The sequence below is a fragment of the Mesoplodon bidens genome (assembly GCF_964165515.1).
Source record: "Mesoplodon bidens genome assembly, chromosome: 15".
Lineage (NCBI taxonomy): Eukaryota > Metazoa > Chordata > Mammalia > Artiodactyla > Ziphiidae > Mesoplodon > Mesoplodon bidens.
In genome coordinates this window covers 51,688,660-51,707,005 of record NC_138171.1, presented here as the reverse complement: position 1 = coordinate 51,707,005, position 18,346 = coordinate 51,688,660, and the positions used below count along the sequence as shown (strand labels likewise).

Genomic DNA, 18,346 nt, shown 5'->3' with positions numbered 1-18,346 from the left:
AGAAAATGGGTATTGGGAAGCAGACCGACAGCAGGGTGGGCCACCCAAGACAGTCAGGAGATAATAATTGTTTCACTATAAACCCATCTGGATTTACATAGGCACATAAAACTATAAATATAAAACATGAGTTTTAGACCAGAGACACCAAATTAAAAAGAAAATCTTGCCCTTTCATTATGAGTCATTTAGAAGAATCTCTGCCTTCTGTCTCTAGAATCCCATTGTCTTCAATAAAGAATTCTGTTTCTGGCCTCTTACCTAGCTACTGCGACAGAAGTCTCTGCAGGAAAACACACCTCTTCACGAGGAGACCCCTCCAGTGTAGATGTGGGGAATTGTGCTATGATTTGTGTGGGGCTAGTTTTGTCCATCTCATACTGGCATTAAAAACTGTGAATGGTGGGGGGCGTCTCTCTGTGGTTGTCATCACTTCTCCTGGAGGTTCCCAACAATGCCAGTGTGACTGCTGTATGAGGTCTTGGGAAGCGCACCCTGGTGGAGAGTAAGGCTTGGAGGAAGCCAGAGATGTTGTCTGGTGACCAAGTGAATGCAATCATCGTTGAGGTTGAGAATGTCCCATCTGGGGTCCAAAGTCATCCATCTTCAAGTCAGATTGTTCCAGGAAAGACACTGGCGAACTCAAGCTTTGGTTTGGTCTCCTCCATTTCTGACACTGATGTAACAGACTCTCAGATTTTCAGCAATTGGAATGACAAAGAAGGCAAGCAGTTATCATGGTTTTCAACACCTGTGAATGAATCGTTTTCTCAGACTCTTCATAGCTCAGAAAGCACAGGCTTAGACACCCCTCGTACTTCACGTGAGAACATCCAAGGTAGTGAGACCCTGGGGCAGGGGAGTTAGAACGGGAACAGCACCTTCCAAGTTGCCCACAGGGTTTTGGTTTTAAGACTTCGAGTAGGGTGAAGGTTTGGTAGATGACCTGAGGATGCTCAGGACCGCGGAAGGGGCCACTTTGAGAACGTCTGGTACCAAAGAAGGAGTTTACCTTGATCAAGCTCATTTCATGTGCCCAGTGTTCTGCCTTTTTGTTATCCATCGAGTTTAGTTTTATTTACTTGCCACACTCCACACCCGTGAGACAGGCATGCCTGTCATTTCCATTTGCTTGATGAGGATCCTGAGGCTCAGGGAAATTAAATGATGTGGCAGATCTGGGATCAAATGCAAGTCTGCCTGATTCCCAAGCCTGACACCTTAACCACCGTCCTGTCCTGCTTTGGTCCCATCCCTCTCCACTCTGGATCTGGCAACAAGGGATGCCTCTTTTGTCAAGTCCGCCGTGAAACCAGGTTTTTTCCTCTTCCCTCCTTCACCTTTCTTCCTTTCTGTCTACTCCCACTTCCCTCTCAGGAGACACTCAAATTCCTCATCTTCAGCCGAGTGATTTGGTGGCCCTCTTCTGGGAACTCTCCCTCCACCTCAGCTATGTCACTGAAACGAGAAGTTCCAGGCAGCTCCCTAACAAGGCCAAGAGCCAGCCCGCTCCCGGTCACTGCCCCGGCGGGCCCCCAGCTGCCCCTCCACTGTTACCAGAGCAGGGGCAGCAGTGCCAGGCGTCACACGCAGACACAACACAACCCAGAGCGAGAAGGGTCTGCCTTTTCCATGTTTTCTGAGTCTTGCTTTTTTGAGAGGGAAGAAACCTTTTCCAAGAAACTCCTCAGCAGACCACCCCTCAGAGAACATTGGCCAACGTGTCACATGCCTGGGCCTGAACAGGTCACCTGCAAGGGGGCTGGGACCATCAAGATAGGCTTGGATTCACTGGGATCTGTCCCCTGTGCCTGGAGATGGGTCCCACCCTGCAGAAGCCCAGGGCCATGGGAGAGAGGGCCGTAGATTTCTGAACCAGATTGGGATTCTGTCAAAAAGGAGAGCTGACTGTGGGATAGATGACCAACAGTATCTGCCACGCTGACGCAAAGTGGGAATTTGAGGTCTTGGGAGAGGAGGGGGGAGTCCTCATCTTCCAGGGGATGGAGGAGCACAAGACAACAGTCAAGAAAAGAAGATGCTTGGGCCTGGAGTGCAGGGGCGAGAGAAAGCCATGCAGGAAATTACAGAGGGAGGAGAGCCAGGCCGACCAAACATCCTGGGTCTCATCAGCTTTGCTGACTGTTCCTTGTCATGGGAAAAAGGAAAGCACAGAATTAGAATTGCGTGCAAACTATCATTTGCTTTGGCTTCGAGATTTCACACGTGTACGTGCCGTCTTCTTGTTTTTATTTGTGACTTTTGGGATCACTGAGTACATATATTCTTCTTTCTTTGTGCTCTTATAAAAACATGCTCTATCTTCAGCACCGTATTTTCAAATGCTATTATTCTGTTAAAGGAGAAAAAAATTAAACTCCATTTTTTTTTCTGCAGGACAAAAGTTAATCGCATCTCTGATACCCATGACACCTAGAGACAGAATTAAAGCCATCAGGAATCAGCCAAGGACCATGGAAGAGAAAAGGAACCTTAGGTATGGACCAAAAGCTTTTCTTCTTGCCCAGATTTCATGGAAACCTCAATCTTCTACTTTTGTCCCATGTTGGAAAGAAAAGAAATAAATAAATGCAAGAGAAGAGACAATCTTCCTACCCAAGAATTCCACACAATCTGTGTTGGTTGCCTGGAGTGTGGGCTGTGCTTAGTGACCTGCTTCCTGACAGCAGAGCATGGAAAGAGGGAAGTAGCTTCCCAGGGGTGAAGTCAGGCTAATACTACCAGGTGGTCAAGGTTAACATTCCCAGGGAAAGTCATGTGACCAGAAGGAGTTCCCCTCTGTGGTACTCTCTCCTAAAACCAGCAACCCTAGTCTAACCAGACAAAATAATCAGACAAACCCCAATCGAGGGACATTCTTCAACATACCTGAGGAGTATTCCTCAAAACTGTCAAGGTCATCAAAAAGAAGGAAAGTCTGAGAAACGGTCACAGGCTAAAGTGTTCTAAAGAGACATGACAATTAATGCAATGTGGTTCCCTGCATGGGTCCTGGAATAGAAAATGGGCACCTGTGAAAAAACTAGTAAAATCGGAATAGTCTGGAGTTTAGGTAAAAGTTAGACACCAGTGTTGGTTTCTTAGTTGTGACAGACCTACCATGGAAATGTAAGATATTAAAGGGGGGAAATGGTGAGTAGTAGATGGGAATTATCTGTTCTCTTTTTGTAACTTCTCTGTAAATGTCAAACTACTGTTTAAAAAAAAAAAGGTGTGGGAGGGTGAACGGAGGGAGTTCCCTGGTGGTCCAGTGGTTAGGGCTTGGGTGTTTTCACTGCTTTGACCCAAGTTCAGTCCCTGGTCTGGGAGCTAAGATCCTGCAAGCCACAAGGCGCCGGGGCGGGGGAGCACAAAACCCAAACAAACAAAACCTCAGAAGCTTTCCAAGCCCAGGAATTCAAAAACAAGAGCGAGGGCTGTTTAAGCCTTCAGCCCTTCTTACATTTACCATTCCTCAGCCTTTTTCTTTTTCTTTTTGCAATTTGTAGCAGTTGGCAGAAACTAGTAGAGTGGATGCAATTGCTAATAAATAATTCAATGATGCAATTGTTCTGAGCTTCCGAGTCTGGCAGGGGAGATAGATTGGTCAACAAGTAACTTATAAATGACAGAAAGAAAATCAGGCCAAATCAAGGTGGAAGGAGTTTGCAGGGGGAGGATTAGAAGGAGAGAGGTAGTTCCCTTGGGCAAAGCAGGGAGCATCTGTGAGCTGAGCCTTGGAAGATGGTGATGTGGTGGTGGACTTTTGAGGTGGACAGAAGAGAGCCAGGAAGGGGCCAGAGCAAAGGAGATGCCATGAGTTCATGGAGAAGTAAAGAGAAAAGTGAGGCTGGATCTTTTTGAAAACACTCTTCCGTTTCAAACTCTGCATGGCCTCCTCTGTCACAGAGTGCGGGCCTTGTATGGCCCGAAAGACTTTACAGCAGGATCTCCAACCTGACATTTGGGTCTGGATCATTCCCTGTTGTGGGAGGCTGTCTTGTTCACTGTAGGGTGTAGAGCAGCATCCCTGGTCTCTACCCACTAGATGTCAGTGCCCTCCCTACCCCCAATGTGACAACCCCAAAAGTCTCCAGACTTACCCAAATGTCCCTTGGGGGCAAAATCTAGGTTGAGAACCACTGACTTATAGGACCTCACCCACCTACCTACGGTATCACTCACACCCTTCACCCTTCCTCCGCTCGTTCCATTCCAGCTGTCCTGGATTCCTCGGGGCTTTGCACTGGCTGTTCCCTATATTCAGACACTCCCTTATCCATAGACTAACCCTTCTTCTCCTTCAAGACTTGGCGCAAACACTCTGCACTATTCAAATTGTACCATGGTCTTCACCCCAGCATTTCCCACCTCCTTACTCTGTTTTTCCTTTTTCTTTCCCATAGTACAACTTACCTTCTATTATCCTATATCATTTACCCACTCTATTTTTAGATTTATTGTTTATTTTCTTTCTCTTCCAACTAGGATGTCTGCTCCATGAGCTGGGGAAATCCGTCTCTACCTCACCACCTGGGACCATGCCCGGCACATCGCAGGCACTCAGGAAATATTTTGGGGAATGAATGCAGTACAACATTGGTGTCTCTCACTTTTTTCTGCCCTTTCCCACAGGAAAATGGTTGACAAAGAGAAAAGTAAGCAGCCCCGTCGTATCCTGGAGCTCATCGGCTGTGCTCAGTGTCTGAATTCCATTTCATTGGTAAATCGGTCTTTACTGCGGTCAGTAAATGGGCACAGAGTAGGGTGAAACCAGGGAGGTGGGAGAGTAAGGATGAGAAGGGACTCACAGGGAGGAGGAACCAAAGTTCAGGGCTGTTTCCTTGAAAGACGTAGAAACTGGGTCAGTCTAGGTGTGGGGAAAACAGGCAGGCATGGGAAAGCCTAAGAGGTTGCTGAGTTATCTGGGCAACTTAGCCACTGTGAGTGTCACCTTCAATAGCAAACCTGGGAAGGTAATAAATAATAGCACTCACCTTAGGGGGTGGTCCTGCGGATTAAATGAGATAACGTTTGCAAATGCTTTTAGTGTGGCGCCTGGCACATTGTACCGCTCTAGAAACAGTGGCCATTGTTGCTATTATGGAGCCTGCTCAGTAGGTATTTGTAGAGGGACGGTCCAGCCGCGCACGTTGTGTCTACCCGCAGGCGTACCGGAGATCCAAGAACAGTCTGTCGGAACTGTTCAGTTCCATCAGCCTGTGGCAGAAGACGCTCAAGGTCATCGGAGGCAAGTTCGGCACCAGCGTCCTCTCCTATTTCAACTTTCTGAGGTGGCTTTTGAAATTCAACATTTTCTTGTTCATTGTGACCTTCAGCTTCATCGTAATCCCTCAGTTAACCATGGCCAAGAAGAACCACCTCCAATTCACTGGACTGGAATTTTTAACTGGGGCTGTAAGTGCTCCATCCCCTGCCCTGAGTTCACACCTTGGAGACCCAGGGACAGGTCTGCCCGTCACCCTTCCAGTCCTCTCATTTTGCCTGGGAGTCAACTGATGGGGAAAGAGGGTGTTTAAAATGATTTCTCTTTTTCCCCCAAAGTAACATATACACAGCCTAGTAGAATTTCTGTCTCCTGAGGTGAACATGTTAACAGTTTTTGTTGTCCAGAATCCTCTTCTCTGCACACAAATGGGCACATTGTGCATGGACATATGCATCTCTTTTTTTTTTTTAACAAAAGATGAATTATTCCTATAGACTGCCTACGACTTGCTTTCTTCCACCTAATATGTGGTGGACATCTCATATTGGTGTTCACAGATCTACCTTTTCTTTCTTTTTTTTCTTTCTACAAAATACAGTCCTCCTTAAAAAAAATTCCTAGTATAGAAAAGAGCAAACTAAGAGAAAGTCTATTTTACCCTCCTTCTTTTGTCTAACTCTCCAGTTTGGAGTGTACCTCTGTCCACCATTTTTCTTTCTATACAGTCATAGATACATAGATACATAGGTAGATAGATAGTTAAACTTTTTTTTTTAATAAAAGAAGATGAAATACTACAAATCTTGCTTTGCAACTTTTTTTTTTTGCGTTACTATGAATCTTGAGCATGGATATACATCCATATTATTCTTTTTATTAACAGCCACAGTATATCTACCCAGCTGCCTACTGAAGCACATAGTCCCTGCCTTGTGAGTTTACCTTCTAGAAGCGATTTCTGCCACTGAGATTCTGTGGATAGACAAACTACAGCCCAAGAACCAAATCTGTATAGCCTGCAAACTAAGATTGGTTTCCATGTTTTTAAATGGTTGGAAAAAAATGAAAAGAAGGATAACATTTTGTGAAACATAAAATTTATATGAAATTCAAATTTCGGTGTCTTTTCAGTTAAGTTCTTTTGGAACACAGCCACAACCATTTGTTTCCGTGTCTGTGCTGCTTTCCTGCTACAATAGCAGAGGTGAGCAGGTATGGGCTGGCCAAGCCCAAGATATTTACTATCTAGCTCTTTACAGAAAGAGTTTGCCTACTCTTACAGTAGAGCATTCACAATAAGGTCCCTCCATTCGTCTTTCTTTTTTCTTTTTCTGTTAAATTTTTTTCCCCTTGGGATAGACACATTCAAATGGAATTATTGTGTCAATTTATCCTTCACTTTTTTCTCATTATTGTGTATATTTGTATATATGCAACATTTTATTATGAAAAATTTCAAACATACAGGAAAATAAAGAGTAGTAAAATAAACACCCAAAGACCCACTACGTAGATTTTAAACTGCTACCATTTTCCCAAATTTGTTTTATCTTATTGTTTTTTGAAGTATTTTACAGTAACTTACAGACATCAGCTGAATTTCTTCAACATGCATCTCTGGACAGTAAGGACAATTTCCTGCAGGCATATACATTATCACACGTAGCAATATTAAAAATTAATATCATCTAAAATCCAGACCATATTCAAATTTTCCCAGTTGTCCCCCAAATGTCTTTCATAGCTTTTTGTTCAGGCCAGGATCCAAGCAAAGACCCCACTCTCTTTGCGTTCAGTTGTTTTTCTCTGAAGTCTTTATTAATCTAGAATGATATCATCAGTCCCTTCCTCCTTTTTTCTTGACATGGGCTTATTGCAGAGACCAGGCCAGTTGTCATGCAGATTCCAATGGTCTACCTTCTGCAACTGTCAAATTGTTTCCTCCGGGTCTCTCTAATTTGTTCCTCTAATTTATACAGACTCCTTATTTCCTGTAAATTGAAATTTAGACCTAAAGGCTTGATTTCTTTCATTTTAAACCTGTTTGACCATAATACGTGTTAGAGGACAGAGGCACATAATGGCTGGCTGTCCTGCTTTTAATCATGCTTGGCTTGGTCACTGGGTCTGGGTGGTGATTGCTGGGTCCCTCCATTGTAAAGTTATGTTGGTTTGAGATTCCTTTCCACCTCTGAGAACCTAATAAGACGTCTAGGTTCTCAGTGGCCTTGGGTGCCTCTTTCCTGGCAAACAAAATATCTGCACTGACCAGTGCAGGCTTCTTGCATACGGAAGAGGTCAACTGTGCAGACCATAGTCATTCACTGTTTTCTCAAGAGATCCACCTGACCTGTGGTTTATTGTCCCTTTCAGGGTTATTTTAGCGACACAGTGATGTACTACGGCTTTTACACCAGTACTACAATCCGGCATGGGAGTAGTGGGACCTCCTACAACATGCAGTTGGCCTACATCTTCACAGTTGGAGCATGCTTGGTTGTCTGCTTTTTCAGTTTGCTCTTCAGGTATAGAATGTCTGCATTTTCTGATTCTAAGCTCTTTTTAGATTTAGGCAAAATTCAAGATACTCAAAAGTTACTGGAGAGGGCTTCCCTGGTGGCGCAGTGGTTGAGAGTTCGCCTGCCGATGCAGGGGACACGGGTTCGTGCCCCAGTCCGGGAAGATCCCATATACACGGAGCGGCTGGGCCCGTGAGCCATGGCCGCTGAGCCTGCGCATCCGGAGCCTGTTCTCCGCAACGGGAGAGGCCACAACAGTGAGAGGCCCGTGTACCGAAAAAAAAAAAAAGTTACTGGAGAAACAGTTTCTCTGCAATTTCAACTTTCCATTGCTGTCTGATCATTCCTTGTCCTAGAACATAAAGTATAAGTTTGGATAGAGGAAGAGAAGTTTTCATGTGCTTTTAAAGAAATTGGTCAGTCTGAAAATAAGGATGCAATGACTCAAGTAGTTTTTTTTTTTTTTTTTTTTTTTTTTGCGGTACGTGGGCCTCTCACTGCTGTGGCCTCTCCCGTTGTGGAGCACAGGCTGCGGACGCGCAGGCTCAGCGGCCATGGCTCACGGGCCCAGCCGCTCACGCGGCATGTGGGATCCTCCCGGACTGGGGCACGAACCCACGGCCCCTGCATCAGCAGGCGGACTCTCAACCACTGCGCCACCAGGGAAGCCCGACTCAAGTAGTCTGACTGACCGTTGTCAATTGACAATTGTCAAAGAGGAGGTATAGATGTTCAATCTGCTAAACCTATTGTTTACTAGGTCTTTGAAACAAAGTACCACAGACTGGGGGGCTTAAACAACAAACATTTTTCTTCTCAAATTCTGGAGGCTAGAAGTCCTAGTTCAAGGTGTCAGCAGGGTTGGTTTCTCCTGGGCCTCTCTCCTTGGCTTGCAGACAGCTGCCTTCTCACTGTGTCCTCATGTGATCTGCCCTTGGTGCATATCTGAGTCCTAATATGCCCTTCTTATAAGGGCACTAGCCATACTGGATTAGGGCTCACCTAAATGATCTCACTTTAACTTAATTACCTCTGTAAAGACCCTATCTCCAAATACAGTCAATTTCTCAGGTATTAGGGGTTAGTACGTCAACATATTAATTTTTAGAGGATACAATTCATCCCATAACAACCTCACTGCCAGCACGATAATTCAAAATAAAACAAGATTCTGTTTTTGTCTATCAGACTAGGAAATGTTTCTGTTTCTTAAGCTGTTATTACTCAGTGGTGGCAAATTTTGGAAAGGTAGTGTCCATTTTACTCAGCATTTTTTACATGCCAGGTTTAGTGCTAAGTGCTTCCTGGGCCCGATTTCACTGAATCCTACTGACATCTCCATGATAATAACAGCTGCCTTTATCGTGTGTGTACTGCCCTGAGGGCTACATTGACTCTTGTGGTGGGCTGAATAATGCTCCCCCTTTCAAAGATGTCCCTGTCCTAATCCCCAGAACCTGTGAATATGTTACCTTATCTGGCAAAAGGGATTTTGATTGATGAAATTAAGGATCTTAAAATGGGCTAATGTAATCCCAAAGTCCTTGAAAGTGGGAGGCAGGAGGGTCAATGTCAGAGAGAAAGTGGGATATGCTACTCTTCTGGCTTTGAAGATGAAAGCGCCACAAGCCAGGGAATGTAGGCAGCCTCTAGATGCTGGAAAAAGGCAAGGAAGCATATTCTCCCTTAAAGTCTCCAGGAGGAATACAACTCTGCCAATACCTTGATTTTAGACCCGTTTTCTGATTTCTGGCCTCCAGGAAGAATAAATAAGTGCCATTTTAAGCCAGTAAGTTTGGGGCAATTTGTTATAGCAGAAACTAATACAACTCCCATAATAACTCTGTGAGCTGTGAACTATTATTCTCCCCATTAAATAGAGGTGGAAGCTGAGGGTCAGAACAGTTAAAATGACAAAATCCCCCAGCTGGCAATCTAGGATTACAAAGTCAGATCCCCAAGCCAGCATTCCTGACTATTCTGTTTGCTGTTGCCCTGTTCCAGAAGAACTTGGGGCTAACTCTTCCATGTTGCCTTTCACCATTAATGATGGGACTCTTCTTTGTTATACTCCCTGCACCCCCAATGCCTGTCCTAATAACCTCTGGATATTTTGGTTTCTGCCTTCCCTAGCATGGCCAGGTATTTCCGGAACAACTTCATTAACCCACACATTTACGCCAGAGGGATTACTAAACTCATCTTTTGCTGGGATTTCACCGTCACTCATGAAAGCGCCGTAAAGCTGAAACAGAAGAATCTGAGCACTGAGATAAGGGTAAGGCAACCTAGCTTTACACCCCTTCCCAGGGCCAGTCATCTTTCCTCCTTCAGTGTGTCTGTAACTTTTCTTAAAGTACTAATGAATTATTTTTTATTCTCCATGATATTGGCAAAAAAACCCTAAAACTATTTTAAATGCCCAGGGCTGGTGACGGTGTAGGGAAATGGACATTTTCACACAAAGTGGTGGCTTTGTTATTGATATAAGCTTGCCGGAGGGCAGTTTAACAATTTATAACAAAGGCCTAAATGTAAATATGTCTCGACCTCACAGTTCCAGGTTTAAATTTTTATCCAGTGGTTTTCAACTCAGGGTGGTTTTGCCCTGGGGACACATGGCAATGTCTGGAGGCTTTTTTGGTTGTTGCAGCCAGGGAGTGTGTACTCCTGGCACCTCGTGAGTAGAGGCCAGGGATGCTGCTCAACATTCTGCAGTGCACAGGACAGGCTCCCTGTCACAGAATTATCAAACTCTGAATGACAATAGCGCTAAGGTTGACAAACCCCGGTCTATAGAAAAATATATCAAAAAAAAAAGAGCAAGCAGAATTTATAAACGAAGGGGCTTTGACAAGAGGGTTCCCTGGTGTAGACACACAGCCTTATTCTTCAAGGAGGTTCTGTGGCCTCAATGTATTTTCCCAAGATCATGGTCCCAATCTCTGTTTCTCTGAGATGGAAAATGTATTTAATGAAGTGATGGGGGTCTTGCCCATTAGAGATTTTCCCACAGGTCTCCTAATCCAAGTTCATTGTGCACTTTCGCCCTCTTTCCTGTGGATCTGGGGTGGGTTTGTGTCACTAGGGGCAGCAAGACCTGGGGGGGAGTCTTTGCTGACAGTGGAGGGGGTCTGCGGGTGAACTTGACTTCCTTGTGTTTACAGGAGAACCTGTCAGAAATCTGCCAGGAGAATGTCAAGTTAACACTCAATCAGCAGTTGATTCGCTTCTCTGCCCGCCTGGCAGCCTGGGTTGTCTCTACTGGAGTGGGCATTGCCTGCTGTTCAGCCGTTTATTACCTGGCTGAGAACAACTCAAAGGTAACCAGAGAGGCAGGAACTCCAGGGTGCAGAGCACAGAGAAGCAGATGAAGGGACGGGATGCAGGAGGGGGAGGGGAGGGGAGAGCCCACCACTCAAACTAGGGTCGTGGCCAGCAGCATCGCACCAGCGGGAAGTTTGCTAAAAAATGCAGAAATTCTGGGTCCCTCCCTTGACCCACAATCTGCATCATAAGAACATCCCCAGGTGACGTGTGTGCACACCTCAGAGTGGGAAGCTGGGCTAGTGGAGAGATGGGAACTTTGGCTGCAGGCCTGGGATCAGGTTCTGGTTTCCTCCTTTATTATTATATCCCTGATGTCTCTCATAGCCCCTGGCACCGAGTAGGCACTCAATAAGTACTGTGAACCGATGGAATCTGGCAAGTGATTTACTCTTTCCAAGCCCCGGATTCCTTACCTGTAAACTGGGAATACCTGCTTTGTAGGTGTGTGTTCAGGACTAGAGAAAAGTTACGTGGAGAGTCTACTTAGTGCCTGGTACTGTGGGTGACTGAAGGAATGTTAGGTTTTTCTTTCTTTCTTTTTTTTTTTTAATGACATGAACTCTGAGACTAATTAGCTAGGTAGACAAAGTACTGTTTTTCTGTAGATTTCAGTCTTCTGGAAAATGGGGCTAATTTTACCCCATTTTGCCAACCCCTAGAATTGTGGTATGGGTTGGTCTGATTGTGTCATTTTCTTTAATGGCTTCCCATTACTCTAAATATAAAATCTATCCTCCATGGCATGATTGATAGATCTTTTGTGATGTGACCCCTGCCCACATCTCTAGCCTCAACACCCCACAGCCACCCATATCTCCACCAGCATCACTAAATGGTGTGTCCATAGTTCCCTGAACACACCATGTTTTTCCTCATCTCTGGAAGGGAAACATTCATCCTGCACTGCCCTCCCCCACTTCCCTTCATCTGGCAAGCTCCTCCTTTTCTTCTTCTAGACCTCAGCGTGAGTGACACTTCCTCCAGGAAGTCTTTTCTCAGCATCACCACCCTTACTAGATTGAGTTAGGTGTGCCTGACTCTGCAGTCTTTCCCTGTGCACTGGTCACATGCAGCATTGAAAATGCTTGTTTATGCATCTGTCTCTTCAAAAGAATAGCCAGGCACCTGGCCCAATACCTGGTACATAGTAGGTGCTCAACCCAATTGATGAAAAACCGAAGGAGCCAGCAAGAAAATGAGTGTGAGATTATATAGACCTAAGGCTTTGTCATTAACCATGTTAAGGATTGCCCTGAAAGAGACAAAATTGAATCACAGTCCTCTGGGGTCTGGCACTGCCTACTTAGGGTGGAAGCTGTGACAGGGCAGTTGTAGGTATAAAGGAGACTTCTGAGTTTCTCCTTGACCTGGAAGGTTTTCTTCACATTCACCTGAAGTGAAGGAGGGTATCTAAGGAGGAGAGGAGGTGGAAGTGGAATCATTCCCATTGTTTGAACATCTGCCTGTGCCAGGCAGGATCAACCCTCTGCACAACTCCAGGGGTCGCATTCACTGGCAGCTACAGTTTCTTGTGAATGGTGCCCCAAGCTGTGTCGTTCAGCAGCCCTGCAGCTAGACATTCCCTTATTTGGTCTCACTTAATTCTTACAATGTCTCTGTGGGTTATGTGATAATCTCCCTATCATGCAGACTGAGACAGAGGCTCAGAGAAGCTATGCATCTGGTTCGGAACCTTGCAGCTTATAAGCATGGGGAGAGGGGCAGCATCTGACCCTCGGTTACTCTGGCTCCAAAGATACTGCCAGAAGTACATGTGGTGCTTTCAAAACCATCCAGAGGTAGATAGAGGCAGAGTCAGGCCCGGGGGTGGGGAATGGGAAATTGTCAGACATCAGATAAATCCACTGGAATCCCTTACCCCAAGGGCGTCTGGCAGAGGGGCAGCCCAGGCTTCCCTCCAGCCAAACACCTGAAGGCAGGGGCGCCCCTCTGACCCTCATACAAAAGTGCAGCATGTGCAGCAGAGGCTCCCCTTGCCCCTAATTCAGCACCTGAGGACAGGCGAAGCCTGGTGAAATGAACAAGGGCATGCAGGAGAGGGGAGGAGGAATTCCCTTGTGTGGTAGCTTCAGTGACTCAAGCTTTTGCTCCAAAGGCCAGGAGCACATTCTCATTCTTCCAAACCTCTTGGTAAGGAAAATAAAGTCACAGAATGGCTGTTGGAGCTCAGGTCCCTGAGTCTGATAGACCAGGGTTCGAATCTGCCACTTCTTAGCTGGGTGACCCTGGGCAAGTATCCTCACCTCTCTGAGCCTCAGGTTGTCCATCAGTTAAGCCTATTAACACCCACCTGCTGGGCTGTAGCGGGAATTAAAGCGTCATGTGGGTAATTCTCGGCCCAGGGTAAGTGCTGGATAAATAGTACCGTAATAGCTAACCTCAGAGGATCTACTTCTGTGGTTTTCCCATCGTGACGGTGGGGGTGGGGGGGTCTTCTGAGTCAGGCAGAGAGGGGTCCAGTGTACAGTCGGCATCTTGATTCTCTCCCTCCATCCCCTGTAGTTCCTGGCGACCCACAGGAACCCCGGGGCGGTACTCTTACTGCCTTTCGGTGTGTCCTGCATCAACCTGGTCGTGCCTCGTTTCTACTCCATGTTCAGGCTGGTGGAGCGCTATGAGGTGCCAAGGCATGAAGTCTACGTCCTCCTGATCCGGTAAGTGTGGCTATCACTCCCCACACCAGCTTCCATTTTTATAGAGGGAAATGGATGGAAGCTAGAAAGGGTTACACTCAAGTATCAAAGTTCTGTTTTCCAGAAAGAATTTCAAGAGCAAAGTGTGTTTTTATGATGTGGGTTAATAGCCATGAAGTCCAAAGAGCCCTGAGGAAATACAGGTATTGAGTACATCTGCCTTTTGCTCAGAGTAATGGCTTATCTTTCCCAATTGCTCCCAGCCTGAGGATTAACATAGTTCTCAGTTATGAGATGTACGGATGGGCAGGTTGTGCACTGCACAAATGTTCTTGGCTAAGGTGTTCAGTGGGGACTGATATCATTCAGTGTTCCCATGAGTCAAACTGTGAGGCCGAGTACCCACTGAATCATGCGGGAGGAACAGGTGCATTTTTGTAGTTCAGCCACCCAAATGGAAGTGGAGGGGTTGCTTTTTGGCAATTCATTGTCTGGGAAGGGGTGCCATTTTGTGATTCCCACAAAGGCACTGTATGTGCTAGAGGTGACCCCACAGTTTTGATAAACAGGGTATAAAACTACCCAAATTGTGTCCTTATTGCTTCTTCCTGGCTAGTGCCCTGACCAGTCCTGGTTACGGTGGTGTTTATAATGATAAGGCTGTACGTGCAGATAGATTGACTTTCTTTACTGATCAATTCCAGAGCCATTACCTTACCATGGCCTCTGAGATCTGGCTCCTGGCCAGCCCTCCAACTTCATTTTCTACCTCCCCCCCTCCTTCCTCAGTGCCCCCAGCCTTACCCACCTTCTGATTGTTCACAAACATGCCAAACTGCATACCCACCTCAGGACCTTTGCACTGGCCATTCCTTGCTCCTGGAATAGCATATCTATGCTTATGTCTATGTTTATAGTTTCTTCATACAGATCTTAAACATTTCTGTTACCCTTAAATTTGTAACAAGCATATTTTAACACACGCGTACGCATATATGTTTTAGATCAGCAGTTAGCAAACTACGGCCTGCAGGCCCAGCCTGCCTCCCATTTTCATAAATAAAGTCTTATTGGAATGCAACCATGTCCACTGGTGACATATTATCTATGGCTGCTTTCCTGCTACAACTGCAGAGTTGGGATACAGACTGTAGGGCCTGCAAGGCCAAAAATATTTGCTGTCTGGCCTTTCACAGAAAAAGTGGGCTGACTTCTAAGATGTTTAGAGTTAATCTATATATGTATTATTCTCCTGAAGAAAAAAATCTGAGAAAGCCTTCACTTCTACCCACCCTGCACGTCTGGGTGCCTCCTTTCAATGGTTAGAAACAATTGGGATTTTGTGTGTGTGGTTAAAGAAACCATTTTAACCATTTTAAATGTACAATTCAGGGTCATAAAGCAAGTTTTTTGGACATACACATTAAGTTTGACTGGCTTCTTTGCTCACCAGTGTTTGTTACATGTATCCTACTTACAACTTCCTCATTTTATAACAGACGATAAGACATCATTTTAGAGTAGATACCAGGATGGTCAGCCTTCTAAGTACTTCCACGTTCCCACATGTCTTTTATTTTGCCTTTCTACTTGAATGTGGGTTTGAGTGGGCCAAAGACTCTGTACTCTAACTACCTCTTCTGAGGTCTGCAGGTGTTGCTTTGAGGTTTTCTGACATCTAGCATGGTCAAATAATCACCCAGCTGCCCTTTCCAGACACTTCGTATCTGCTGTCTCTAAGCTCTGGGCATCCTCAGAACTACCACAAGCTCTGAGGAAGTCCTCTGTCAAATCTGTTTTAAACTGGGGCTTTCTCCAACCCCTTTTCATATTTTAATCTTTCTTTAAACTTTTCATATTTTTATTTCTGCTTTCTATTTTTCATAAATTCCTCTGTATTTCTGGTCTGTCCTTGGTGACTTGTTTTCCTCAGCTTTATGGGTCTTTTAGCTTTTAACTTTTCTATCATTTCAATGGAATTTGGATAGAGAGGTGTTAGGCATGTATGCTCAGTGTGTCATTTTGATCTAATCCCTTTATCTAATTTGCATTTTTCTGATCCCAACGGAGATTCATTCTCTTTTAATATATATTAGCCCTATGTATTTCTTCATAAAGTATTTAAAATCTTCTCTACACGCAGAGAAAATGAGAAAGCTCAGAAATAGACAATCATTCTGACCTATGATAAGCTTTTCTTGGCTTAGAAGAGTGTGTTTTCTAGTTTAACCTGGAGTTATACTGCAGTAAATGTATATAAAGTTCTGACACCAATTCTGATGTGTGGGGTTTTCCCACATCACTAAGCCATTCTCCACTATCGGTTGGTGTCCTATAATTTAATTCAACTCTGACACTATCTACCTGGAGATAGCGTCAGATCCCACAAGGTAAGGGCTCAGTCCCACAAGACTGCCCCCACCCCTACTTCAGATGCCAGTCACAAATCCATGTTGTCACCCGGGCTTCTGACCGACTAGCTAGAGATCGGAGGTTCCAACGAACTCCTCAGGTTTGATTAGTTTGCTAGAGCGGCCCACATAATTCAGAGAAACACTTTACTTACTAGATTACTGCTTTATTATAAAAAGATATAACTCAGGGACAGCCAGGTAGAAGAGATATGTAGGGCAAGGTTTGGGGAAGGGGTGTAGAGATTCCTTGCCCTCTCAGAGATTTCCACTCTCTCCAAATATTGTCCTGTCACCAATCCGGAAGCTCTCTGAACCCCCTCCTTTTGGGTTTTTATGGAGGCTTCATTACATAGATATGATTGATTAAATAATTGGCCACTGGTGGTTGAACTCAATCTCCAGCCCCTCTCCCCTCCCTGGAGTCTGAGATAGGCAAGCTGAGTTCAGACCTTCTAATCACAGGATTGGTTGTCATGGCAACCAGCCCCTAACCTTAATAGACCTCGGGGCTTCCCAACAGTCACTTCATTAATATAACAAAAGGCACCTTGATAGCTCTCCTCATTTAGAAAATTCCAACGGCTTTAGGAGCTCAGTGCCAGAAAAGGGAAAGAAGACCAAGCACATATTTCTTATTATAAATCACAGTATCACTGTATACTAAGGTGTTAATCCAGTAGCTATTGAGGGTCTACTATAGGCTAAGCACTGGGTAAGAGGTTTGGGATCTGGAGTTGAAAAGACAGATCCTGTCCCCTTCTTCACAATGCTGTCTAGTGCAATGGTTCTCAACTTTTAGCATGCACCAGAATTACCTGGAGGGATTGCTGGGCCCCAACCCCAGAGTTTCTGATTCAGCAGATCCGGGTTGGGGCCAGAAAGTGTGCCTTTCTAACAAGTTTACAGATGCTACTCCTGGTCTGGGGACCACACTTTGAGAATCACTGGTCTTGTGGTGCATGATTCTTGGCACACCAATGCTGAAGACTTCTTAAAACCAGAAGGTATTGATTTAGGCAAAGTGACTGGGTTTAAGACCTCAGGCTGTTAAATCAGATGGTCCTCAGTTTGAACCTTTGCCATGCCCCTAAACAAATAGTGTGATCTCATACAAGCTATTTCATCTCTCTGCATTTCAGTTTCCTCATCGGTAAGATAGGCATAAAATACTATCTACCTGATGATAGAGTTGTAAAGATTAAGAGGGATGATTTGATAAAGTGCTTAGCATGTTTACTGTCCATGGTAGCACCTGATGCATAGTATGTATATGTACTACTATTACAGTGAGAAATGAAATCAGGTAGTTTGGAGATACCTAAAAGAAGGTGTATCAGTCAGAATAAATGAGGTTAAACTGTGGTAACAAACATCCCCCACCTCGAACTCTCAGTGGTCTAGAATACAAATGTTTATTTCTTGTCCATGCTACATGCCCATTGTGGATTGGCAAGGGATTTCTGCTCATGTTAGTCACTCAGGGATCCAGGCTGAGATTGCAGCAACCAACTCAAATACTTCTGATTGTCATTCCAGAGGGAAGACAGTGAGTCTTGAAGAGTCTCACTGGCATTTAAATGCTCTAGTCTAGAAGTGACACAAAATGACATACATCATTTCTGCTCACAACTCATTTGCCAGATCTAGCCATATAGCCCCACTCAACCACAGGGGGGCAGGAATTTCCATCCTACCATATGCCCCAAAGGAAATATTGGCAAACAGCACTAATGACTGCTGTGGAGGGTAATGGTAGTTGTTTTCGCTTCTGTTTTTTAGAAACATCCTTCTGAAATTATCAATCATTGGACTTCTTTGTTACTATTGGCTCAACATTGTGGCCCTGGCTGGTGAAGAGGTGAGATTTCCATGCTGTTTTGCCTTAAGCTTGCCTTTGACTGCCAGGGAGGAAGTGAGTTTCTCAAGAGTTTCTGCTTATGATATTAGAGCAGATATCATGTTATTTTTCCATCCATCTGTCCAGCTACTTATCCATCTATTCATCTAATCATCCATCAATTCTTCCATCCATCCTTCCATCCATCCTTGGGCTGTACACCTGAAACTTTCCTCATTAAGCCAAATCTAAAAGCTCCCAGTCCATCAGCTCATAGCACTGACTTCCTACAGAGGTAACTAACCACCAGTTTCATAAGCTGATTAATTCAACCTTCCCGTTTGTGCTAGTCTGCTAAACCT

At 44.9% G+C, this 18,346-nt stretch overlaps 1 protein-coding gene across 2 annotated transcripts in view; it reads left to right on the top strand.

The window, feature by feature from the left end:
- TMC5 (transmembrane channel like 5) overlaps window positions 1–18,346 on the top strand; it is a 74,862-nt gene that overhangs the window by 40,953 nt on the left and 15,563 nt on the right. For both annotated transcript variants that reach the window (XM_081255260.1, XM_081255259.1), the window contains exons 5-12: window positions 2,398–2,497; window positions 4,636–4,723; window positions 5,170–5,418; window positions 7,604–7,755; window positions 9,883–10,027; window positions 10,917–11,072; window positions 13,603–13,754; window positions 17,927–18,005. In XM_081255260.1, coding sequence (XP_081111386.1) covers window positions 2,398–2,497; window positions 4,636–4,723; window positions 5,170–5,418; window positions 7,604–7,755; window positions 9,883–10,027; window positions 10,917–11,072; window positions 13,603–13,754; window positions 17,927–18,005 — 1,121 coding nt within the window. The remainder of the gene's footprint in view (window positions 1–2,397; window positions 2,498–4,635; window positions 4,724–5,169; window positions 5,419–7,603; window positions 7,756–9,882; window positions 10,028–10,916; window positions 11,073–13,602; window positions 13,755–17,926; window positions 18,006–18,346) is intronic.